The sequence below is a fragment of the Beauveria bassiana genome, assembly GCF_000280675.1.
Source record: "Beauveria bassiana ARSEF 2860 unplaced genomic scaffold BBA_S00038, whole genome shotgun sequence".
In the NCBI taxonomy this organism is placed as follows: Eukaryota; Fungi; Ascomycota; class Sordariomycetes; order Hypocreales; family Cordycipitaceae; genus Beauveria; species Beauveria bassiana.
In genome coordinates, this window is record NW_007930873.1 from 170,593 (window position 1) to 195,589 (window position 24,997).

The 24,997-nt window shown below is 51.4% G+C and overlaps 9 protein-coding genes across 9 annotated transcripts; 2 read left to right on the forward strand and 7 right to left on the reverse strand.

The window, feature by feature from the left end:
- Window positions 1-455: 455 nt before the first annotated feature.
- On the reverse strand, window positions 456-2,265 carry BBA_08705 (Cytochrome P450 CYP65A1; the record flags this gene model as incomplete). Its single annotated transcript, XM_008603802.1, has 5 exons — window positions 456-468; window positions 688-854; window positions 926-1,243; window positions 1,321-2,109; window positions 2,179-2,265. 5 exons carry the CDS (start codon window positions 2,263-2,265, stop codon window positions 456-458), a joined length of 1,374 nt encoding a protein of 457 aa, XP_008602024.1.
- Window positions 2,266-2,828: 563 nt separating this feature from the next.
- Window positions 2,829-4,404, reverse strand: BBA_08706 (Cytochrome P450 CYP65T7; the record flags this gene model as incomplete). Its single annotated transcript, XM_008603803.1, has 2 exons — window positions 2,829-3,176; window positions 3,259-4,404. The coding sequence occupies 2 exons, from the start codon at window positions 4,402-4,404 to the stop codon at window positions 2,829-2,831; spliced, it is 1,494 nt and encodes a 497-aa protein (XP_008602025.1).
- Window positions 4,405-5,735: 1,331 nt separating this feature from the next.
- Window positions 5,736-7,208, forward strand: BBA_08707 (acyl transferase; the record flags this gene model as incomplete). The annotated part of the gene is made up of 1 exon (XM_008603804.1): window positions 5,736-7,208. The coding sequence occupies one exon, from the start codon at window positions 5,736-5,738 to the stop codon at window positions 7,206-7,208; it is 1,473 nt and encodes a 490-aa protein (XP_008602026.1).
- A 640-nt stretch (window positions 7,209-7,848) lies between these two features.
- BBA_08708 (MFS multidrug transporter) lies at window positions 7,849-8,718 on the reverse strand (the record flags this gene model as incomplete). The annotated part of the gene is made up of 1 exon (XM_008603805.1): window positions 7,849-8,718. One exon carries the CDS (start codon window positions 8,716-8,718, stop codon window positions 7,849-7,851), a length of 870 nt encoding a protein of 289 aa, XP_008602027.1.
- A 911-nt stretch (window positions 8,719-9,629) lies between these two features.
- BBA_08709 (uncharacterized protein) lies at window positions 9,630-10,773 on the forward strand (the record flags this gene model as incomplete). Its single annotated transcript, XM_008603806.1, has 4 exons — window positions 9,630-9,641; window positions 9,975-10,198; window positions 10,330-10,394; window positions 10,634-10,773. 4 exons carry the CDS (start codon window positions 9,630-9,632, stop codon window positions 10,771-10,773), a joined length of 441 nt encoding a protein of 146 aa, XP_008602028.1.
- Window positions 10,774-11,993: 1,220 nt separating this feature from the next.
- BBA_08710 (Cry protein) lies at window positions 11,994-13,634 on the reverse strand (the record flags this gene model as incomplete). Its single annotated transcript, XM_008603807.1, has 1 exon — window positions 11,994-13,634. The coding sequence occupies one exon, from the start codon at window positions 13,632-13,634 to the stop codon at window positions 11,994-11,996; it is 1,641 nt and encodes a 546-aa protein (XP_008602029.1).
- Window positions 13,635-17,380: 3,746 nt separating this feature from the next.
- Window positions 17,381-19,207, reverse strand: BBA_08711 (LysM domain-containing protein; the record flags this gene model as incomplete). The annotated part of the gene is made up of 1 exon (XM_008603808.1): window positions 17,381-19,207. One exon carries the CDS (start codon window positions 19,205-19,207, stop codon window positions 17,381-17,383), a length of 1,827 nt encoding a protein of 608 aa, XP_008602030.1.
- Window positions 19,208-20,372: 1,165 nt separating this feature from the next.
- On the reverse strand, window positions 20,373-23,588 carry BBA_08712 (Ctf1-like protein; the record flags this gene model as incomplete). Its single annotated transcript, XM_008603809.1, has 6 exons — window positions 20,373-20,484; window positions 20,555-22,927; window positions 22,983-23,116; window positions 23,178-23,195; window positions 23,368-23,392; window positions 23,455-23,588. The coding sequence occupies 6 exons, from the start codon at window positions 23,586-23,588 to the stop codon at window positions 20,373-20,375; spliced, it is 2,796 nt and encodes a 931-aa protein (XP_008602031.1).
- A 234-nt stretch (window positions 23,589-23,822) lies between these two features.
- Window positions 23,823-24,410, reverse strand: BBA_08713 (uncharacterized protein; the record flags this gene model as incomplete). The annotated part of the gene is made up of 1 exon (XM_008603810.1): window positions 23,823-24,410. The coding sequence occupies one exon, from the start codon at window positions 24,408-24,410 to the stop codon at window positions 23,823-23,825; it is 588 nt and encodes a 195-aa protein (XP_008602032.1).
- Between the last annotated feature and the right edge of the window lie 587 nt (window positions 24,411-24,997).

Consider the following 24,997-nt stretch of genomic DNA (forward strand, 5'->3'; position numbering starts at 1 on the left):
AAAACGCCCATCAACTACTTGGTGACTCAGTAAGAGACTTTCCATTCTGCAAATGGATCGTCAGTTTGGATCACATGCTTGCGCGGGCGAGAGAGCTCTAGACATTCTCAATCTCCGTCATAGTGCACTTGATAAAATACTACCAAGTATAGGAAGATACGAGAGAGTCACGTAAAGAACAAACTAACCGTACTAGCGATACTAGATATTATATGCATTTATAGTAGATCGTTACTCCGGCTTCGTGCCACCGATTAGTGGCACTCAAGTAGTCGAGAAACAGCCGCAAATCAACAGTCAAGCTACAAGTAGTAATAAAGAAATTAATTAAATACTTTTATTAATTTTCCCAATATATACTAATACTCATGTATTTCTTATTATAATTTAATATCTTAACTAAATTCTTTTAATACTTATATAAATCTAATTTTTATTAAACTAGCTTATTTTCCTTATTCCTTGATACTAGGTAAACATGTAGAGGAGGTCTTTGCCATGCGAGGTATACTTTACTCTCGTCGTACCAATTCCTGCTAGTCTCGCAAAGACGAATATCAAACTCCCAGATAGTCCTCGCCAAAATCATACGCATTTCCGAATACGCCAAGCTGCCATCCTCTCGTTAGACTTTGCCTCTACGTTTATAATTCAGGAGTATCATGAATGTCAAGGGCGAGAACGTACTTCATCCCAATGCAGTTACGGGGGCCAATAGAAAATGGCTTTACAGCGCCAAGCTGATCATCTTGAAAATCTTTGTGGCCTAACCATCGTTCCGGTACGAAGGATTCCGGCTGCGCAAAGTACTTTGGATTGTGGTGTAATGCCCACATATCATTCTCAACCAAGGTCTGGCGCCAAACGAAGCTTACTGTCAGTGTCTTCTTGCTTAAGCATTGGGAACATTCAGAAAAAAGCTTACATTTTCGGGCACAAAATAACCGGCAATTTGGACCCCCCCTTTGGCTACCTTTCGAGGCGATCCGCCGCCGGCTACGGGAGGATATAGACGCAAAGCCTCGTCAAGCACTGCCTGCATGTACGGTAGCCCTTGTGTGGTAATGAGCCCAATCTCGTCCTTGTTGGTAAAGGCGCCGCGGATTTCCTCAGCCAGCATGGCAAAGGCCTGTGGGTTCTTGGTGAGAAAGTAAATCGCGGCGGAGAGCAGTGTTGCTGTCGTTTCTGAACCAGCGACGATCAAAACCGAGGCGTTAGATGCAAGTTCTTCAAAATTTATTTCCTGCAAGTGACTGTCAGAGGCAGCGGATTCTAGATTATCTAGAAAAAATGGCGACTGAGTAAGAACGAAAAACGTACAGTCGGCTTGGAGCGCGATCCTTCCGTAATCTTGCCAATAAAGTCTGGTCTATTGCTTCCGGAGTCGAGACGCTTGCGCACTTTGGCGGATGAGAGCTTTTTGTTCTCTGCAAACTTTGAAAAAATGCCGCGGGGTAGTAATTGAACAAGCATCGCTATGCTGGGATACCGGCCAATTTCTGTGTTGAAGGCGAGACTTTTGAGACTCTGAAAGGTAAGTGCTACCCACGGATGATAGTTTGAGTTGTCGAGACAGCCAAAGGACTCGCCGAATGCAAGATCCCCAATCAGATCAAAGGCTGTAAATGTGTACCAACTGGCAATGTCCACGGCTACAGTGCCATCGGAGCTGTTTTCTTCAAGCCGTCCGAGCAATTGGTCAACATATGCCTTGAACGTAGGCTCCTGCTCTAGCATGGCTTGCGACGAGAAACCGTGGGCCAGGGCTCGCCGAAAGCGCGTATGATGTTCGCGGTTGCTGCCAACTATATTGTCGAGGTTGAAGGGTATGGAGATGGGATCCTTGCCGTGCTCGGGTTCGCCCGTCTTTCGATGACCTCGGAGGTCTTTCATAGCATCAGGATGGTTGAACGAGAGCATATTGGGAGCTATTCGAACCACAGGTCCGTACTTGAGGTGAAGCTCAAGATGCTTCTTGTGCGATAGTCCAGAAAGGGTGAGTCTCGTATGAGGAATGCTGGTCAGGGTATACAACCAAGGTCCTGGAAACTTTCGCAGTGGATGAAGGAACACGTTGTACACAGTTTTGAACACGGCGTAGATGAACGTCTAAGCGAAAATGAACGGTCAGCAGGTATTTTGTCTACATAGCGTTACTTGACAACATTTTGTGCATACCACGATGAGTACCAGTAATGTGATATTCCATATTGACGGTTGGGTAAGAGCGTCCGTTGCGCAACGAAGGTACGAGTCATCAGTCATGACGATGATTTTTCGGGTTATAAGCCTCGCAGCTATGGCCAGCACAGGAGACATTTGATGAAGATAAGGTCATGGAGTCGAATATATATGGTTGAAGAGGAGTTCCACCTAGGCCACAGCAGGTTTCGCTGTTACTCCAGGTCTCAGTAATTCTCCAGCTCCGAACATGGGTTCTGTACCGAGTAAGTAGCAAAAGTCATACAGAGTAATACTCAGACTTGTGTCGATACTCTATACCTTTTACCGAAACATCGACGAGGCTATAAGATACATTTATAGAGTAGCTAGTCTAAGCCTTTTATTGTTTTATAGTAATAAATATAATATATAAAACTTTACTATTCATTAATTAAGAAAATTTAATAGTTTATAAATGATTATTTTAGATTCTTTAAATTCTTTTTTTTATAAAAATAAAAACTTATTTCTCTAGATTTTTATTTCTATTTAATTAGATTTATCATCAGCTTGAATTTATTATATAATTCATACAGTCTCAGTAGACGAAGGTTACTTTATTGCTAACTTTCTAAAAGGCATTGCGCTAGGCTGAGCTTCCGTCCTTATGCAACCGCGGGTCGAGGATTCAATCTACACATCAATGGCTTCTTCTCCCAGAGGTAATGTGTCCTCTGCTCTGTCCAGTTCTTACTTTCTGGGCACAGTTCGAGATCAAAGTTCCAGAGAATGCGGGCCAGGATCAGTCGGTATTCCTGCTCCGCCATGTTGCGGCCGGGACACGATCGGGGGCCGACGGAAAACGGCTGACAGACGTTGCGGCAGTCGTTATAAAAGAGCGACGATGGGTCAGACTTTGCCTCTGGAAGCCATCTCTCGGGCAGAAACAGCTCTGGCTTATGCCAGTTTCTCGCGTCATTGTAGGCTGCCAGAGGATGGACGGACACTTTGGTCTATTGAGCAGGGTGTTAGAGGAGCCCATCAATGTGACGCCATGGACAACTTCTGTTCGTTGCAGTTCAAGGAAATTCTTACATTAGGAGGGATGTCATAGCTAGAAACTCGGGTTCTGCCTTCAGAGGGCACCATACGCTGTAATCCACTCGGGACAGGGGGGTACAGTCGGAATGCTTCCAGGAAACAGGCCGACATATAAGGCAAGCGCTGAGCGGTAGTGCTCATGGCAATCTCGCTCTCGGAGGAATAAGCGGACCGTACCTCGTTGACGACCTTTTTCATTGCGTCGATATTGCACAAAAGGTAAAAGGTGACACCGCTGAGTATCGTGGATGTCGTCTCGCTTCCGGCAGTGATGAGTGTGCTCGCATTGGCAATGAGTTCCCTCGTATTAAGACCCTGTGGTGTGCCGTCATGGCGCATCATGGAATCCATAAAGTCGCCGCGGCCGTGGAGCGACTCGTCGGCCATTCTGCGACGCACCGTCTCCTCAGCATGCTTCTCCTTGCGGTCGCGTGCCTCAATAAGCCGCTTGGGTATGCACAGCTGAAGGAGCTTGAACAGAATGGGGAAGCTCGCACCGGCCTCGAGAAAGGTGAGCAGCTTGAAAGCCTCAAAGGTAAAGGAGATGGTGCTGTGCAGAACCTGGTCGCGCAGACCGCCAAAGGACTGGCCAAAGGCAAGATCGCCGATAACGTCAAACAGCGTCAACGTGTACCACATGGTCATGTCGACGCTGGCTCCACGCGCCGCTTGTTCATGAAGGCGACCCATCAGCATGTCAATATAGCCATTGACGACCGGCTCCTGTTGCAAAAGTCCTCTAGGCGAGAAAGCATGCGACATGGCCTTGCGATAGCGATCATGATCCGCCTCTTCGGCGTCAAAAATATCTGGTCGTCGAGCGGTTGGAAGAATGAATCGCTGCAGCTGATTGGGCTTGTGGTCGTAAATGTCGCGCCAGGCGTCTTCTGTGATGAAGGAGACTTCGCCTGGTCCGAAGCGCACTACCGGACCGTAGATACGATGAAAGTCGCACATGCGTGCATCGAGAAGACCGCGAATGTGGGCAATCTGTCGCAAAAGCGGAAAGGCAATCCATGATTTTGGGCCGGAGAAATTGCTCAGTGGATGGAGGTAGAGTCTATACAGGATTGTACCGACAAAGGATACCGAGTAAATGGCCATCAGCACCTTTGCTATCCCGATGATGTCGGCAGGCATGTTGAAAAAATTGTCGTATTTTTGCTGTTAGTCTTCCTCCCTCGAAACGGGATATTCTGGAGTAAGCTGGCAATGCGCGGGAAAACGAAGATGCCTGATAATATAGCTGCAAGTGAACAGAGCCTGTCTTGTGGTTGTCGACTGGCCACGAATTGCTGGGCATTCATATTTGCGAGTCAACATCGAAGATTTGACTACTTTCGTGTGTAATCGTATTTTATTGCTTGTACGGCCTCGGTCTGCATGCTGCTGCCGACCAATCTGGAAGGACACGAAGTGACTGCCCGACCAGGCGATGTATGCAGCCGCGTACAACCAAATGAACCTGGGCCTGAGTATGCCGCGATTGCGTTGATACTTTTTGACAATCATGGCCCTGGAGGCTCGACAGAAAAGCTGCATGTCCCGTCCCTCAGCGGCGCGCTATCATAGTAACTGCAGTCAACCCGACGAATTTTCTTTTCTTTTTATAAAGACGACTCGTTCCCATGCTGGGGATGCGGGGGTAACTGGGCAATTGCTCGTTGGCACTTTCAAAGTACTATGCTTGCACGCTTCCATCTTTCCCGGTTGATGAATTTGTAGTTGCTTCTCTAGTGCAAGTTCAATCTCAAACCAGGTACCGGGGCCGCTCCTCGATATAAGCTGGGTTGAGGGCGCCAGTGGTTGATCTTTTTTGTCTTTCTGCCCACTTGAGTTGTGGAGAAGTAATCAAGGAATTCATAGATGTAAATCAACCAAATCTTGCCCCAAACCCGTCAAGGCCAGCTTTTGCCGTCAGACACAGAATAAAAACCCTCATGACCCTGAAGCTATAAATCCGCCTGAAGTGAACAAAAAATACGAGTTAGGATCTAGACTAGTAGTCATGCATTATAAGCCAATATGGCTTGGTGTTTTTGCTTCCTAGTCCGTGCTTGCCCAGCGCACAGGGCAGAGACAGCATCGCAAGACAGTCTATGTCTATGCGTGAGGCCCTGCTAATCACGCGCTATTCAGTGTTGACACTGTAAAATTCTCTGAGCCTGTTTATATAACACTCTACCAAGGACTGAAGACCAGCTCATGGTCAATTTTCTTCAGTAGCTTTCTCGAATGTGTCTCTTTCTGGAAATCGGACATCATGGTAGCTCACAGTAGCAGCCAGCATTTGGCGTCTAGAAAAAAAAGAAGTGCATCGCCGCTTGACAAGAGCTAGGAGTTAATGTCGTCTCACGGAGCAGTACGACACAGCCAGACTGAAACTCGTGATTTTTGTATAAAGCAGCTCAGCCTCTCCTCGTGCACATTTCATCCCAGTAATGCTATCCAGTTCGAATCGCCTCCAAAAGATGGGCTCCCAAATCCACCACCTCCGCCCGTCAGGTTATCCAAACATCAACGACCAGAGCTTCAGACTCTCGACTAATGACTTGTTGAATCCGAAACCCGTTTGCGTCCCGGTTTGCTTATTCTTTTGCGTTCCCGATAGGAGCAAGCATGATGTAATGCAGTTGTTAATGACTGGGTTGGAAGAAACCTTGCGTCAGTGTCGCTTTCTGGCTGGCACAATTGAGATGAATCACGCAGACGAGTACGAAATTGTGTCCAAACGAGAAAGCAAAGTTGACTTCATTCTGCACCACCTTGATCAGAAAGGAGATGGCCAGTCTCCATTTGCATCATACGAGAGTCTACACGCCAACCATTACCTAGTCCCAAACCCCCGTGAGATGGCACGCCTTCGTGTGCAGACGGTGCCGTGCGGTCAATACAACGCCGACACGAGCCAGAACTCACCCGTGATTGGCTTTCAGGCCAATATCATCCCGGGTGGCATTGCCCTGGCCATCCACTTCCATCACTGGGCCATGGATTATTGCGGCTTCGCTGCCTTTGTCCACCAATGGGCCGGCAACACGTCCGCTCTCAGTTCCCACATCCCATATCACGAGCCAACCTCGGACTGTTTCGATCGAAGTTGTCTTGTACGAAGCTCCATTTGCGCTACAACAACTCAAACTACTAACGGCGAGGCGGCTCGGAAGCAGGTAGGGCTGCCAGCTACGGATTCGGCCTCAGATCCGGCGGAAATATTGCCCTTCTCTGTGTACTTGTTCAACCTAACAAAGACCAAGGCTGAAATGATCAAAAACATTGCCAAATCGACGGCAGGTGTGGAATCCGCCTGCATTTCCACCTACGACGTCATTGTCGCTCTCTGGTGGCGTGTCCTGACCAGGGCGCGAGCCAAGCTCTGGGGATCGCAGTACCTGGATACACCGGCTGACTTTACAGAGGCTGTCAACATCCGCTGCAAATTGATTCCGCCACTACCCAGTCGCTATCTCGGTAACGCTGTGCTATTCGCTACCTGTGCGAGCCAACAGAGCAGGCTTACAATCAGGGACATAGTAAAGTCGGCCTCGCTCGGCATCATTGCTGCATACATACGCCGTATCACCGACTCCGTGGATGCAGACTTTATTGAAAAGCAGCTCGAGCAAATAGAGCAGGGCAGACATCAAGACGCCGGCGAAAGTCAAAAGACACATCGCCAAAGCCCACTAGCATTCACGGTTAATGACTGGCGGGCTCACAACCTTTATGATGCCGATTTCGGCTTTGGAAAGCCAACGGGCGTAAGGCATTTGTTCGGCATCATGCCGGTGCTGGTAGTTCTGCCTGTTAAACAAGTTCAAGACAGTCGAGGCGAAATCTTCGAGTTTCTTGTGCCCATAGAGCATGCCGCTGCGGAAAATCTTCTCGAAGATCCCGAGTTAAAAGAATGGTTCGAGATTCAAGGGCTGGAATCTGAGGCATGAAAAAACTAGATTGGAACCAAAAAAAAAAAAAAAACTTTTAATCTGCAGAGCTCCCCATGACAGCAACAATACATTTTTGGCTGTAGATTGCAAAGAGTCATCCTAGTCCAACGGTCATGTCGAACCTGAGGAATGTTCTGTCGTCTGCCTCGTGTATTGGCACGACTGCCGCCACGTTGGTCCAAACTTCATGACAAGTATTGGTACTGGGGCCATGGAGAGACTTACCAGTCCGAGGGTAGTGAAGCCCCATCCATAGCCAAGCGCAGCAATCGTCGGTGCAGCTATCAACGGTACAAATGCCCCCATTACGCATCTCGTAACAATGACTCCAGCCATGGCGGACGCAGAATAGGCCCCAAATGCATCAACAACGTATGTATACACGGACATGGCTGAGGAACAAGTCGACATCCCAAGCAGCACGAGTGAGAGTCGAAGACATGATAGAGGCAGACGTAACGAGGCCGTCCAGCCATACATGAGAACCGCAGTGGGCACTCCCAGAGCGCCCACAATGGCAAACAATAGACGAAACTCTGGCTTTCCGTGGCCTTGATTTCTATCGCAGAGCTTTTTGTAAAGTCGATCGAGGCTCAGATTACAGATGATGAGACCACCAGCGGATCCCATAGCTGTGTCAAGAAACAGACCAATTAGCTTGGGCTGGAGAAAAGGGAAAGAAGCGTAGTTCCTTACTGAAGAACATGAAAGACAGCCCTGTAGTGGTTAGAGATTGGCCGTATACATCTTGTAGAATATCTGGCAAAGTAACGACCATGGCGTAGTAAAAGACAAAGTCGAGGCTGTGACACATGCAGAGCATAGCAAGGACCCTGGAGCTGCACAACATACTTGCCGGTCGTGCCGCAGAGGTCCAGAAGTTGTGTAGCTTCAACTGACATTTTCCGCTTTGCAGATTTATATCGTTGCCATCGCCATCGCCATTCCCGTTGCAGTTCCCATTGCCGTCGACGTTGCTATTACGCGGCGCTGTGCCCAGATCCTGTTGAGACGGAGCTCTGTACGTCTCCTTGAAAAAGACGAGAAGGGGAATCTGGCATAAGAAGGCAAGGGCCACATTGATCCAAACCACTTGTCGCCAACCCAGCGCATCAGCGACCGCACCGCCAACAGCAGGCCCAACGGCGCTGGCAATCATTGGCACGATGATTATGATGGTCATTGCCGTGCCACGCTGCTCGGGTGCCAGCATGTCGCCTATAATTGCTGGGTTAAGCACGTTGGACGCCACAGCCAAGCCAGTGAGTGCCCGCGCGGTGATGAGCAACGGCACATTCGTGGACAGCGCCGTCAGTATGTTTGCGAATAGGAACAGGGCATTGGACGTATTCAGAACAACATATCGACCAAAGGTTTCTGATATGGGAGCGACAAAGAGGGGGCCGGCAGCCTCGCCTAGTTCCCAGACTGTAATGAGAAGAACGCTGGCAGCTTTGTTGGGTACATCGTGATTCAGACTGCGGATAATGTCGTTTGCCGAGGGCATGATGGAAAGACAAGCGAAGGTACTGTAGGGGGTGAATTTTAGACGGCATCGTAAGTGAGAGTTTCGCGGGCGAAACAACGTGGAAAACATACACGTTGAAAGCCATAAAAGATATGAAGGATAATATGGTCCATTTGAATGATCGAGACCACTCAGTTGGATGGTTGGTGTGCTTATCGGCATCAGCCTGTTGCGAACTGAGCACGTCGTGATTGACATTTGGACAGCCTTCTCTGCCGGTAAGCAGAGGTTGCTCCTCATCAATAGCCATGACTGGACAAGTTGTGTCGATTTCGCTGCAGCAATAACTTGCCAAGTACCGGCTCGCGATAATTCTACTGTCGGACACGACTGATGTCGTGGAATCTTTTTGCTCGAGAGTAATGTCGTGGTAGTCTTTTGTCGCACGTCTATCGCATGTCGCTTTCCGAGACAGAGTCAGACAATTTTAGGTCATCCGAGAATCAGGGCCACTCAAAGTGATGGATAATGCAACATGTGGCAAAATTTCGGTATCCAACGTTACCTTGGCCGGTATTCAACTCTTGGGGGCTGTTGTTTGTGCTACGCTCTAAGTAATCATGCACCAAATCAAGGCTAGGGTGGCTGGTGGCGGTTCGTGTGTCTTTCACTACCTAGTATTTGAACCAGTTGCTTTGTATGCATATATAAAGCTATCATGAATATTTCGATAAAAAGAATGCGCATGTAAAGGGCGGCCAGAAGGGAACCAGAACCAGACCTTTAGGCATAAGGTGTGAGGCGGCTTTGAAAGATGATGAATGTGGTGTATTACGCCGTCGCTAATTATAGCGTTGCTTCCCATACAAATTTTAGTGGCCGGCACAGAACCTAAGCCCCTAGCGAACACTTTCTGAGTAGCGTAGGACAAATAAATCGCCCCTGAAAACATGCCCGACACAGTAGAATGCACGTTCTTAAATTGAAACGTCAATCAGTGATTCGACTAGCCACCTACCAGATGGTTTCGAGGAAGTGCACGGTGGGAGAAGAACATCCTGGCTGGCAATCTGGATAATGGGTTGAGAGATATAACAGTGCTCTGATTTATTATTAGGTCAATAACTACGGTAACTGGGCCCAAGCGCCAGGGGAATCCAACGAAGAATAACTTAAAAATAATCACAGCGGTTCGGGCCGGTTCGGTCCTCCAATGACGGAGGAGAAAAATTACAGCCCTACAGTGACAAGTGAATCCAATAAAAATTAACGACAGCGATAAAAAATAACCACAGCGATTCGAGTCGGTTCGGTCCTCCAATGATGGAGGGGGGGTTTCGATCCTAGCAGTTCCTCACTTCCAAACCACAGTCGTCGAGAACAGAGCTATACTCGAGCCCAGTTTTGACACCTTTTCTTGTGCAACTCACGCGTGCCCTCTACCGGTCGTAGATGATCTCCTGGACGCGATCTGCGGGTCCTACAATGATGATGTATTCGGTGGGTTGTTTGGTTGTTTGTACGTCAGTCGCCGTACGTCCCAAGTTCATCTATCTCGAATCGTCATTGGCAATATTTCCGGCGAGCGCTCCAGCTGCACATGCGATTGCGCGCGTCAATTCAAATGTATCGGGTATAATCACACAACAGCTGCACCATTGATATCGAGAAGAGCACGGCGAGGACGTCGAGGAAGATGTTCAGCGGAGCACATGGTGCGTTGTCGTAATCAGTCGGCACACTAGCTAGAAGCAGGGAAAACAGGTATATTCGTGATGATGAAGGAAAAGAGAGAAGAGAGGAAGCTGCCTAGAGGGGTGACGATGTGGGTATGCCAACATGCAAGATGAGGTTACCCCTAAGCCATGCCTGGAACTCGCGGCGCAGAGCTTCGTACACATGTATTTTGACCGCCTGGCTGTCGTCTGATAATGGCTTCGAACCTCGATACCAGCCACCATCACTCATCAACGCGGCCCAAACCGCTTATCCCGCCTTTTCATGCGGCCTGGTGCAGCCGGTGCAGCCGGTGCAGCTGGTGCAGCTGGTGCAGCTGACGTCGGGCCGACAAAGAGCGCACAGCAGGCCAAGTAGAGCATTAATCAAGCTCGAAGTGAGCACCAATTCATCACTCCCAACTTATCATCATCATCATCATCATCGCAGCAGCAGCAGCAGCAGCAATTATCAAGAGAACCGGAAAATTCTGCCAATTACACGATGCATCATTTTTGAACCTCCAAAAAGGTAAATTGATTGATGCTGTTCGTTGCATGACTGACATGACACTGCAGAACGCCCCGAGAATGGCGCCTAGCCCGTTTCTCAGCAGCAACAACAGCTGCCGGAGGCTGTAAATAGAGCTCCAGACAACACGGAGAAGAATTTGGCTAAGCTACGAGATATGGTCTTCCAACATGACCAGCGAAATTCCATTGTTGCCGCTCAAGGAAAAGACCCTGGCCGCCCACTCGGCCGGACACAGGGGGCTTGAGTGGCATCAAACGATCCGAGACTGACCGTCCGACAACATCTTCAGTTACGTCTACGAATCCGTTTGACATGCTGAACTGCGCACAACCTCAGACAGCACTCTACGGGCTCGTTGCAAAACACGAATCCCTACACTGCCCCTACGGCTTTGGCGGGCAGATTGGCTTTAAGCTGATCAACATTGAGCGGGTTGTCGAAGCCCTTGTGCGACTTGGTGGAGGAAATCAAGGGGTATAACGGGACATGCCATGGTAGTTACAATATGGGTAGATTTATATACTAAGGTAGTAAGAAGGCTACAGCTTCTTTCACTCCCCAATTTACACTATACACTGTTTGTATGCCTAATCACTATTCCGCGTGACATCAGCCTCCATCTGCGCCGCCCAACAAAGATACCCTTCCCGCCACGAACCTCGCTTCGATCAATTATTTCCGAGCACAGCCATGACGCGCCTCCCTCTGCTTCTCCCAGCGACAACAATAAACTCCAACCTCAGCAACCGTAAACTCCAACCCAAGCAACAACAAAATCCAACCCCAGCAACCATAAACTCCAACCCCAGAAACAATAAACTCCAACCCCATCCATAGGTGACAAAGCACCGATCCCGTATACCCTAAGCCATTACAGCCCACCTCGGGGGTAAGTGCCTGCTCTTTTCAGGCTACCCGATTGGATCATTGCCCTGCCAGTGATCGCTTTGCTCCTTTCTGACGGCGAAAAGGGATAGCAAGGGTAGAAGAACAAAGGAAAACCGCCAGCGCGAGTCCATTCTTTGGCGGCGTTGCCCGTTTCAGTGTCAGATCCATCTCATCGTTCAGGTCAATCCCCAGTTGGCCAAGGCTCCAATCGCGGCATTGGTATAGTTTGAGGCGGGCTCGTGCTCGTCGTCAGCAATGTACAAGGGGCGGAAGCCAAAGTAGATGCCCTCGCACCCCGCAGCCGCACCGCCCGTCCACCTGGTGCAATGGACGCTCGACAAGCCGTAGCCGGTGCGGTTGACGCTCAGGCCGAGCGTGGCATTGTGTAGCAGGGCCTGCTTCCACTTTTTCGGCTTGGTTGTGGTGTGCCTGGGCGACCCGTACGGCCCGTACCTGGCCTTGTTGCTGATAAAGACCAAGGAACCGACCTTCTCGCCATAGGTCACCTCGATGTTTTCGATAATCTCGTTCGGGCCGAGGTTGATGCGGTAGGGCAGCCCATCGCTGGATGATCCGTGGTGGGCGCCCCAGCGGCCGCCCGACGCCTGGCGGAAGCCGTCGATGCTTTCGCCAGCGAGCACCATGAGCGAGGTGATGTTGCCGCTGCGCGGCCGCACGGGCGCCGGGTGCGTCTTACTCCAGGGCACCCGATCCGCCCAGCGCCCGTACGGGCCGGCGAAGACTTCGCGGTCCATGGACCTCAAGACGCTATCGGGCACCACATATTCACCAGTGATGTACGGCCAGTACTCGGCGTACGTCATGACGTGTATGGTCATGATGGAGTCGTAGTCGGCGAGGGCTCGCATCGCAGCCGCCACCTTGCTTCCCGGCCCTAGGTCCTGTCCAGGCTTGGGCGGATTGACCAGCGTGCGGCCGTGCTCGTACGTCTGCTCTACGTACGTGGGGTAGTCGAGGACCTCTTCGCCGGCACCGCTCGAGACATCGCGGCGCTGCACGCTGAGGGCCGAGTACGCTTGCTTCCAGGTGGCGATAAGCTCCGCAGACCAACCTTCGGCCTCGCCCTGGCGGATGGTGTCGGAGAGGAGCTGCATCTGCAACCCGTGGCCAATGGCTCTCGGGGCGATGCCGGCGCTAGTACCAGGCAGGGCAGTGCGTTTCGGTACAGCATTTATCTTGGTGCCCAAGCCCGTCTTGGCGTTCAAATCGTCTCTGATGGCACGTAGAAATTCCGGTGTGTAGCCCCACGCCAGGCCGTTTTTGAGGGCATCGCCCAGCATCATAATCTGTATGGTGGCTGCCAGGGCAAAGTCTGGCAGAGACACCACGGCATGCCTCTCCATCTGGTAATGCGGAATAGAGGCTCGTAGGAACATGAGCAATGCGTTGTGGTGCAATCGGAGCAGCTCGCCCTGTCGCTCCCTGTTTTGCGGCGGCGCCTCGTTGAACTGCTTGTAGACGAGCCGAACAGCCCCCAAGTTTTCGATGAGGCCGCGAAGCTGGCTGTGGATGGTGTCAAGGTGATATTGCTGAACTTTGTGGTTGATCATCGCCTCGATTTTGGGGCGCATGTCGTCCCATGGCGTCTTCTTGCGGTTACTCAAAGCTAACATGACGACGTTGAGCAAGGTAAGAAAAGGCACGAAACAGCATCCCCCAGTATTAGCCAAAACAGACGCTGTAAGCAAGCCAACAGCGAGGGTGGCTGTCTCGGTGATCTCCAATTCATTTCCATGTCGGATCGCAGGCGCGGTGAGATTCGCCAGGCTCGTGATAATATCCTCGTTGATTTTCATCTTTTTTTGTTTTCCGGTTTTCAGCAAAGAGACGCTGCAGCTCTGCAGCTGTCAAAATTAACTCGAGAGAAAGTGGATCGATCAAGGATTATGAAAAAGGTAAATAGAGAGGTCGACTTTGCAAGCGCTCATGATGCTAGCCGTCCTTCGAGATCCTTATATAGCTGTACAGATATTAGGCCACATGACCTCACGCCAACGCAATAAACACCAGAGGCTGACGCATCAAGCCACGACAAGCCGCTCTAAGAAGCTAAAGTTTTAAGCTTTCCAAAACTCACCAACTCGAATCATTGAAACAAGTCCCTTGTTTAGAGTCGAGAGACGTCAAGCTCATAGCGCTGGCGCCTAATATACACATGGCGGGTGACGGCGTCGTCCAAAGTCAAAATTTGCCATTGCGGCAAATTGTTGATTTTTTTTTTTTTTCAAGAATACATCCTAAATGGCTTTTCCCGTCTCTTCAATATCAGGAGCCTCCAAGTGTTGCCTCGATATCGATAGGCTTTGACCGCAAGCCGTCAACTTGCCCTTGGCTCCCTTCTCCAAAACATTGGAGTTGTGGCTCCCGTGGCTGGAGAAGAAAAATACACTTACTTTTGCCTGACTTCGTTGGACGTGGGCATTAGCCATGTTAGTGTTTGAATTCTAGACTTAATGAAAGGCCAAGGCGTCCGCCATCGTCCGGCGTCCGCCATCGTCCGACGCCGACTTGGCGCCACGACTGGCGTCCTCTTACCCACGACGCCCGTGTCACAGCAAGCTTCATTATCAAGTCTACTTCCTTTATTAATATTAGGTTTATAATATTCATAAGCAGGAGAGGCGTCTTTTTAATATTCCACCAAATCGCAAGTCTGAACCAATTTATGGCTTTATAGTGGCTATATACCGCGCAGAGGCGAAGGGGCCTAATTTACACTAAAAACACACATAAACACGTCCTCTCTAACCTGCCTTACATAAGTCTTTCACTACCTTAATAATAATAACGCTAACTCTGAGGAATAGACAAAACATGCGGGAGGTTTAGGCTCGCGCATTTAGTAATAGCTAGTACTAGTATACCTAAGGTTATCAGTAGCAGATATAGAATTACTTAGAGGTTACGCTTATAATAGGTTTTTAATTCTTCCATTCATTTATCTTTTTAGCTATTAATAATATATAAGTAAAGCTATTATGTATTCAGCGAATACAGTATTAAGTGACGCCACAACTTAACCGCTTTTAGTTAACAAGACTTGCGTTTCGGTTAGCATTTAGAAAGATCCCTCTCCTATTCACCTAATTTGACAAAAATGGTATGCTATAACACGGCCTGCAACTCCTCCGGCTCAAATCCAACCAAAATGAGCTATAGCGACTTGTCTGAGAAGCCAACACTCGTCTCTGCAGGCACTTTGAGACGTTCTATGTAAAGATCTAGCACTTGCGACATGCCAGAAGCACTGCCTTCCTTTCCAGAGCGCACAACCGCAAGTAGCTGCGCTGTCGGCAGTTCAAGCACATAGGCGAGACCTGAGGTGTCGACCAACTAGATTAGGGACCTCGCGGATAAAGTCATTTCTTGCTTATAACCACATTGTACACGTTGACTCTGTCTGCAGGTTTCTTAGGTTTCTTAGTGATAGTGCCAACGGCAGCGCCAGGCAATCAAGTCGCCGTGTCTACAGGCGTCGTAAATCAGAATAATCTGCAATAGTAAGCTAATGTGCTTGCTAAAGTGGTTACTGGTCTGCGCAATATGATTAAATCCATATAAGCTAAATTTTCATGCAACCCTCGCCATAAATTCGGCATGCTTAACTCAGCCGGCCAGTTCGTAGGCTGGCCGGACCACTACGAAGGGTCGACCTTGCTGGCGCCCGGGAGCGGTTATTGTCTCAGCCTCATCAACCTTCTCTACCATTCCCGCATTACAGATTCATCCGCCGATTCTCTCGAGGCCATCTGAGGCTGGCCGCGGCAGTGCCTGTCACCCATGGCCGGGGTTGCAGTCGTTGCTCGTCGATACGAGAAGCAGAGGCCCGGGCGATGGAGGCTTGGCATCATCGAGGATGAATACGAAGTCGGTTAGCTCAAAGCCAATCTGCCCGCCAAAGCCGGCGGTCAAGGGGAGGTTTCCGCCAAGCGTCGCAACGCAGATGAGATGGAGATGAACAAGGCATAGCGCTGCCTTCTTTGCGAATCTTTGTCATTGTTTGTTGATGGTAGAATGGTAGAAAAAGTAGTCAATACGGATATTGCTGCTGAGGTCGGCTGGCCACGTAAGTCAGGCAGATGCAGACAGAATAGAAAAGGGCACTCACGAGGATTTATCCTGAAAGCGGGCTTCGAGGTCATCCTCGCCATTCTTGTGCGGCCTCGCCACCAGAGCCGCTACATCGAGCGTCTAGTCCGCGTACTGTCCACCGGCGACCTAACAAATCTCCCTGAGCGGCGTTGCGGACACGAGCGAAAGCAAAAACTTGGAATTAATGCGTGTATGAAGGAGGGAAGAAGGGGAAGCTATCTCGAGAGAGACGAGGGTGGCTGATGAGGGGCATCGCCAAGTCAGCGAGCCTAGGCATCGTGCCTGCCAACAGGTTGCCTGCCGCCACGGCCAGGCCACTTAAACACACCGCTTCAGCGTGCAGTATCGCCTGTCCAGCAGCCTCACAGCTTATTCTGCCATCGACGAACTATGGCGGAGATTTGCAGCGAGGGCAGCTCCATGCCTTTTCTATCTCGTCTGCGTCTGTCTGACTTACGTGCCCCAGCTACTACAGCACCGGGCGCTTTTGATTATGCTTTGTCATATATAGCTGTGATGGCTTGGCGAACTGGAGCGTTGGACCGGCGGCCCCCCCCGCCGAGGACGCCGGAGAGGACGCCGGAGATGTGCTCGGAGCGTCACGGTGCGCAGCGCAGGCGACGAAGATGGTCGCAGCTGGTGCGTGTGCCACGTTGACAGCAAGATCCGCCGAGCGCCATTACCACCGCCGGCGCCGGTTTTGGCGAGCAGATTAGCTTTGAGCAGACTGCTCTCGCCAACGCCGTCAAGTAAGCCGGCGCGCCTCCTGACGCCGCGCGTCTTCAAAGGCAGCTCGTCACAGGGCTTGCGCGTCGCAGGCCCAGTCATTGCAGGCTAGCGCGTCACTGATTAACCGGTGGCTAATTGGGTGGCTGCTGATTGAAGATTTTGACGGGCTGGACAGGCGATACTACTTGCCGAGACGGTGTCATTGAGTTGCTCGCTCATCATAATTGTACCCTTTCAGAGAACTGACTGCCGGCTACCGGTAGCTTCAGCTTAGTCAACAAGTACTCCAATTTAGGTGGACAACTAAGCCCATGCTTTCCATGAATCACCGCTTCAACCACCACTGCCTCTTTGTTGTGTCAAACGCGAGAACGAATCAGAAAGAGCCGCAGCCACTTGAATGACATGGTCTTATTGTTTGACGACAAGGAAATATACACTAAATATGCCAGATACGCCACGCAGGAGCTACACATTTTCGTGCGCTCAGCAGATGAACTGCTTTCAAATGCGAAATTACCATTGAAACGCCTTGTCCAAGAAGAATGGAAGCGGTGAGAAAACAAAGAAAGCTGGTTCAGAACCAGGGTAAAGCACGACGCAACCCAGAGGGGAAAAAAAAGAAAAGTATGCACAAGGTATCCTCATAGGTAGCTAGCAAGAATATTCTTGGGTATCATTTCCACTCCACGCTCGAGCAAACCATTGTCTTACCCTGCTGTTAGTCCACCTTCTTCCCTTTGTCCGCGATGCCGCTGCTGCACCTCATCGTAGCAGCACCCGTGTTTCGGCTGTGACCGCTCGTACCGCTGATTGAAAGTGGCTCGAGGAGGCTGCTCACGGAGTCGTGGTGGAATCGGCCATCGTCGCTGCCCGTGTCCGTGAGCTCAATCAAGTCGCCGTCCGCGTTAGTAACGCCCTTAGACCGCGATCGCGTGAGCGGTGTCGTAGGCCGCTTCGCCAGAGCTCCACGAAGCCAGGTTTCCACGGCGGCTGCAGCCCTATCCAGCCCCGTGCCTTGATTGTTGAGCGAGGCGGCATCCTGGCGACCGTTTTCAAAGGAGCTCTCGGCAATGGCATTATTACCGCCCTTGAACCCGAAATGCGCAATCTCCGATCCCATGACTGACATGGACGGGAGTTGGTCGATATTGAGTCCAGGAAAGTGCTTGTTCGCCCAGGCATTCAGGGAGTCCTTGTCGGGTCCTGGCGCTCGAATGTTGCGGCCCATGGTTCCGACTCCACCAGGTCTTCGCATCCAGGCCGGCCTAATCTCTGCCGCCTCGCTGCCTCGTCTGCTTCGCGATGATACTGGCGTAAGGCACAACGGCGGTTGACTTCCTAGCGAGCTCTGCCGTCGCTGCGGGTGACTTTCTGAAGGCCCGGGCATGCCATTGGAGAGCTCCGAGCTTTGACGCGGCGTTGACAATGCCGACAAAATACTTTTCCTCCGGCGCGGAGGAAAGTAGCCCATTGACTGACGAGAGATGCGCCCAATCTCCACGGGCGCTTGAAAAGATTCTATTTTGACCCATCGAACATGGGTCCATGGTTTGCTGTCTTGTTCAATCTGCCGCGCGTCGCTTTCGCCAATGTCTGATAGTGAGCTAAAGTACTCGTCGTGCTCGGGTATAGGTTTATTGGAAGGCACCGGTGATGGTGCAAGTAAATCTGTTTGCTGCGTAGTCGTGGAAGCTGGGGGGTCGCATGGAGAGCCACGAATTTCGCAAGCATCCACAGGCAGTGTCAGCCATTTCCGCGTTTGGATGCTATCGCGCGACCACAGTCCGTTTGCCTTTCGAAAGACGTCCTCTCGGCATTGGTACCGCAGAATGATTCCTGCGTAAGTATCGTTTCGTTGCACATGGTGAATGTAAACCAAGTAGTCGTCGGGTGGCTGTTCTGTCGTGGCGATTTCATCCGAGTTTCGTCGTTTGTGTCGTCCGCTCGCATCCAAACCACCATTGACTCCGTCGTGGCTCTGCAGAACGCTCGCTGTCTTGGCTGCTCTCAATGCAGCATCCCGTTCGGCAAGAGAGCCCGCGCCCACATCAGCCAGCTTTGGGGCAGGCGCTGGGCCCCAAGATGTTGGTTCTCTGCTGCTGCCGGCTCGCCTGCGAGGTTGGGCGCGAGTTGGTATTCTCCCGTTGGGTGATCTCGAGCCGTACGGGCTCCTCATGCCCCCTCTGTCCTTGGCCCCAGATCCCAGTATGGAAGTGGCAAATCCTTGGACAGAGGACCAGCTCTGCGTCAGCGATTCGCCGAGGAACTGGCCAATGTTGGCGGTGCTGCCGCTCGCGGCTGCGCTGTAGCCCCGGTCGGCACGGGCGTGTCCATGCTGCGTTGACGGCTGCGCGGTCGAAGCCTCGAAATCTGAGAGCAAGCCGCTGCTATCGAGGGATCTCGTGGCGTCGTCTTTGTGGTTGCTGTTGTCGTCGATGCTGATGAGACGGCGATTACGTGGTCGTACGGCACCATCAGAGCCAGCAGCCGGCCCCGCGGCTAGCCCCGACGACGACCTCGCAGAATAGCCTGGTCGGCCAGTCATGCTGACCGCGAACGTGTCGGTGACGGCAGCTCGCGGCTCGGCTTATAATTCGCATCCGTGAATCGAGAGGCTCGAAAGGGTTTAATGCCGTGCCCAGGGGTTGGGAGACGGATCGCTTGATTGTGTCGAGGGAAGAGCTTCGCTGGTGTTTAGCTTCTAGGTAGGCCTCGGTGACGTACAGGTTTGTCACAAGTGGGCTAGTCTGTGCCCCTGTTCCCAAGCACACCAAGAGCTGAAGCACCACTGGTGTTGGCCGCGATACTATCCGTACTTGTAGAGAGATGACTACAGCGAAAAAAAAAAAAAAAAACCTTCTGTGGCTTGGACAGGCAAATTGAGTAGGGCGCCTGATGACTCGCCGGGCTGGCGAGAAGGGGCTCTCCTGCTACGATGTTTGCTGAAACTGCTGGGGCCAGTGGACTGCGCTTGTAAGCTCCAAAGTTTGTAGGCGGTTGAGTATAAGTAGGTAGGTAGGTAGCCAGCAAGTGCCCGTTATCAAGAAAGTTTAGGTACGGCTTAACTGTTCGGTGTACGGGGAACAAGACTGGGTGGGGTAGGCTTGCTAATTTTGGCACTCGTTGCGGCGTCGTGGCATCAGGACACATTCATCACATTTCTTGACTCAACCTGTTCCATACTGCCAAGCTGCTCAATAAATCTCTCCTTTCCGCATCCTGTTTCAGTGGGCTCGGCCGCTACACCACAAGAGGAGTTCGCCGGCCTTGGCACTCTGGCATCATAACCAGTTTGTCCCTAATATAGTCTAGCCTCTTTGGATTCGAGATTCGCAACTTGAGAAGAAGTGGTTGCAATTGATGGGCTGCAATCGATTGGCTGCAATTGATTGGCTGCGTCATGAACTCGTCACTATAAAATGCTATTCGCACAGCAACACGCCGGCATCGCCCTGTGCTACAGCAGCACTATCTTAGAATTCAACCCCTTGGTTGTGCGAATTGGCAATCACTTGAAGAGCTAACTGACTAGGTAACCTCACTTCAGTCGAATTTCCAGCACTTCATCGCCTTCAAGGGCGTTGCACCATTAAGTTCCTTCAACATGGCAAGGCCTCTCAGCCCAATATTTGTCGCTGCAGAGTACCAAGACTAGCACATTCCAAATTTCGCGAAAAAAGAAGTCGGCTCTCAGAGGCGCTTGCACCGACCTATTGGTTGTTACTTGCAGTTGCATTACCAAGATTCGGCGCAACATTGTTGTTTCCAAGCGTATCAAGGTTCAATTGACTTGGATCGCCCTGAATGCCAAAGAATTGGAACCTGTTACATCATTAGTATCTTCATGCATTCGCAGATATAAGGAAAAATGAAATAGTTTCAAAAAACCCACCAATCTTCAACGTTGAGCGTCGTCGGCACTGGCTGTCCTGCAGCTGAGCCTGTGCTCCAACTGTCTGGGCTCTGTCCATCCTGCCCGGGGGCGTCAAAACTATTCTGCCACATGTTTGCATGTGTAGCGAAGCCTGGCACTGGCATGGCGCCGTTGCCATTGCCTTGGCCACCGGTGCCACGATGATGGAACTGCGCCGGAGGTACTCCGCCCGGCACATGTCCCAGCCCGCTTGGATCGATGTTTTGATGCGTCTGCGATGGTGATATGTTGGGAATACCCGTGCTGTCAGGAAACAGCTGGTCTGGCTGGAAATTTTCCCAAAGCGTCTGCGAAATGTTGGGAGAATTTCGAGTAACCAAATACAGATCGGGCGGTGTGGCTGGAACCGAAAAGGATGGATTGAATGGCGTTGCAGGCCGCGTTTGTGGTCGCGAGCTGGTACCTCCCATGAATGTATCATTTGCTGGTCGCGGTGGAGGTGATATACTCGCTTGTGGGCCAGTCGGAGGTCCGCCTATAGGACCTCCGTCGACCCTGACAGCACTCGGCGTTTGCGGACGCGATCGTTCGTAGGATTCCTGTGGTGTCGGTGCATTTGCGGTGAAGTCCATGGTCATATCATCAAATTTTCGTTTACTTTGATCCTGTTGGTGTTGGTGTTGGTGCTGCTGCTGCTGCTGCTGCTGCTGCTGCTGTTGCTGCGCCTTGCTGTGTTGGTCCAAATTAGACATGCTTTGCTGCATTTTGCGGTGACGTTTGCCTGCAGCCTTTTGTAAGCGCTCTTCAAGCACCTTGTTGCCTATGATGGACTCAAACAGCGTGTACACCATTTTACCCACTAGCCATACTCTCGAGACCTCCTTCATCGCTTGCATACAGCTCCGTAGTCGGTCATGAGTGACCTGCTGAATAGACGGAACGGGGGACCGCATCTGATACACGTGCATGATCAGTGCAGAAAACAGACTATACACGATGAAAGCAGGACAATATCGAAGCTGATCATGGGCCGCGAGATTCTCAACTATTGAAGTGATCATTGCCGCAGCCTGGAAGGCAATGTTTCTTGATGGGTATGGCGAGTCGTCAAGAGTTCTCGGTCCGCCATTGGGAGGCATGTGTGCCCTATGCAAAAGACAAAGCGTTGTGTAGTAGTTGGAGTGGAGCAAAGCAGACCAGAAATGGTGTCGTGGCATCTCCCAGTAAACAATTTTTGGACAGTTTTGTAGCCAATCTGCCAGGGCCATGTCGCTGTGCGTGAGATCAATAGCATTCCGCTGTCGACCCTTTGATGCAACCGAGTATTGTTGTGATAGCACCAAGCCCATGATTTCGCACAGCTTAACGTATTGCAGGAAGAACTGCACGTGTATTTGGTCAGGTGCAAACTCAGAGTTGCTGCCAGACTCGTCTTCAATGAAGTCGTCTTCTGTCAACATCTCGACGTCTGAATCGTCGAGATTGATTCCAACGGGCCGGCCGAGAGCGACTGCGACGGAACGATCGCGAGTGAATAACGTCCACCAAATTCGCTTCCACAGGCGCTTATCGGATTTGCTCAGCTGAGACTGCTCGACCGAGCGATGCATGCCAGATCCTTGAGCAACAATGGTGGCAACACGGCTCCAGTAGAAAACATTCTTAGTCACATCTTCGGGGCCTTCCCAGTACCAGCCCATGAGCAAGACAGACTGGACAATCGTAACGCGGTCATCTTCGTAGTTGGCATCGTACAAAGCCTTGGCGCGCTTGTAGAAGGTCAGGGCAGCCGGGGTAGTCGACCCGTTGGCATCCATGAGCTGCTGATTGCTGCAAACCCGTGTGCCTGCGAGAAGGACAGCCTGTAAGAGCAGCAGTGAGGGAGGATTTTTTGGATCGCGATACTGCTTCATGAAACGAGCTCTGTTGACGACGGGGACAATAGGATGGACCCATTTGAAGTACGAGTCAATGAGTTCGTCGCATAGGGATCGGGGAGGGAGCAGAAATGCTCCCCTTTGGTGCAAGATGTCTATCTCGACATTGTCCAGTTCGGTTAGTCTGGCACGAGAGCCTCTAACATTTTCAGGGAGCGGGTAGTGTACGACATCGGCGGAGCCTTGTCGATCGTGGACGAGGAGAGTCAGGTTGGAAGATTCGCCCAGATATGCAACACGGCCAGCCTCAGTGATGGGTGCACGAGTGAACTTGGGCTTCATGACCATGTTCAGGTAAGTGCCTGTATCAATGTCCTGTTTGCGTGATTGTGCCTCTGTCAGAAGGGTCAGAGGTGTGCCTTCTATCGAGTGCGATACTGTCGGTGGTTGCGGGTATGTAGCAGAGCCGATGGATGTTCCGGTTTGTGATCGTTCATCTCCGTCGCCGCGGTCACTAAATGATGCTGGGTCAGCTGGCAAGAGGGCCGTTATTGATGATGGAGACGCACCTGTCAGAGTCTTTGCTGGTTTGGCCAGCGTTACTCTGAGCCTTCTTTCGTTTCGGGTTGGGGATACGACATTCGATCTGAAATGCGACGCAGTTGGTGCAAGGCACGCCGAGACTGGCGGCATCACAACGAACCTAGTGGTGCCGTTATTAGTATGGAGTGACTGTGGCGATTAGGGCAGGGGAAGTAGCATACTTTTCTGGCATGGCAGGTCTATTGGCGGCACGGTACAATCAAATGTCAGCAATCAAGTATATGAGTGAGTGGTGCAATGTGATAAGGCGCGGTGCGGCGACCACGCGGGCCCAGAGATGCCTCGGCACGAGGAGCTGTTGCAGGGCTTGGGCAGCGGAGATGGGGGAACGTTGGAGCTCCAGGCACATACCTCACATGCACGGGATGCGCGTTGTCTATATCGGGTAGGGCTGATCAGCAGGATGCTCCCATTTGATTCGAAATCAGCGTTACTCACCTTCTAAAACTCACTGCTGCGTTGGCGGCCGCGGTGGCAGCAGCGTTGGCAGCAGTGTTGTGATTGCCACCAGGTGACGATTTCGCGGGAGAATGGCCGTTCTGGCCGCTGTCGCCCGACATGTCAACGTCCATGACTGTGGTCAGGAGCGGGCGACGACAATTAATTCCAAAATTCGATCCGAGTATGCAGTTTTGGGCCCGAAGCTGTTGGAAAGGGGCGGCGCGCAAAAGTGAGAATCTCGACAGGACAAGCAAAGGGCTGACACTTTGGAGGGCGGGGGGATGCGCCTGGGGGGCAAATGCGCGACGACTGAAGAAGACCGCGTGCGGAGGAGACGAGGCAGCAAGTCAAGCCACAGTCCGCATCTAGCGGCTGCGGGCTGCGGGCGGGGAAAGGGCCAAGAAAGTTGTAGGGTTGGAGGGTTGGAGGGTTGGAGAGCTGGCAGCAGATGGCGAGGCAGCTGGCGCAGTATTTGGCGGCAGTGCACCAATGACGAGTGAGAGAATAAAAGCTAGTCTGGAGACGGGCTGAAATTGCGGTCGTGCGTGACGCCGGGGAAATCCAAGTGGCCAGGAATGACGGGAGATGAATGAAGAGGCGAGCAGCGGCGAGAATCCGGCGACGTATAGAGAAGCAAGGACGAGCTCCGGTCTTGCGGGCGTCAGTGCTGCCGGATCTCTGAAAAGACGGCGGCGCGCAGGTTGGTGACCAGACGGGGTGGATACTGGGTTCGTGAACGAGGTTCCGCAATCGTGGGGTGGGTGGTCTTGGTAGATGACTAGCTTATTGTGCGGCACCGGGGTATTGTGCATAAAATGACTCGATAACGGCAAGAGGATTGGGGCGTTTGAGGATCCGGCGATGCTGAGATCGATGGTGAGGCTGACGATGAGGTTGATGAGGTTGATGATGTTGGATGACGATTCTTGCCTCCGTTTGTTGTCGATGCGCATAGAATCGGTCAAGGGCCCGTTTAGTCAGAGACAGAGACAGACCTAGCAGCGGAGCCGAATTGCCTTGCTACTTTCGGCAGACGCGGCGTTTGCGCAGCCAAAAAAAAAAAAGGGAATAAAAGCGGCACCAGGTTCCAGGTAGTCAAGGGTAGGTATTCGTAGTGTGCAGGCGAGATTTGCTCCTGCCATCCGAGCCGGACATGTCAACCGTGTTGGAAGAATCACGCTCGCAGCAGTATTCGCAGAGACAAGCCAAGTTAGCTGGTCGCTTGTCCAAACAGTAAAGGGAAAGTTTCGTCAAAAAAACAAGAATCGAACCAGCAAAATGAGGGGAGGGCCGGAGGAGGAAAAAACACATCGAACGGGCCAATACGACTGGGGGTGAGTCCTACATATACAAAACGGTAGCATTCCATCCACCCAACGTCGTGAAATTAATAGCTCCAAGCGGGCTTGAACAATGACCGGGCAGTGCAGGAGCAAAATGAACATCCCCGGCCGAAGTCACCCGATACCCCCCAGCTTTTCTGTGTCTTGGACGGTTGGACTGCGGAGAAGGGGCAGCGCCATCGCCGGCTAGTTTGGGG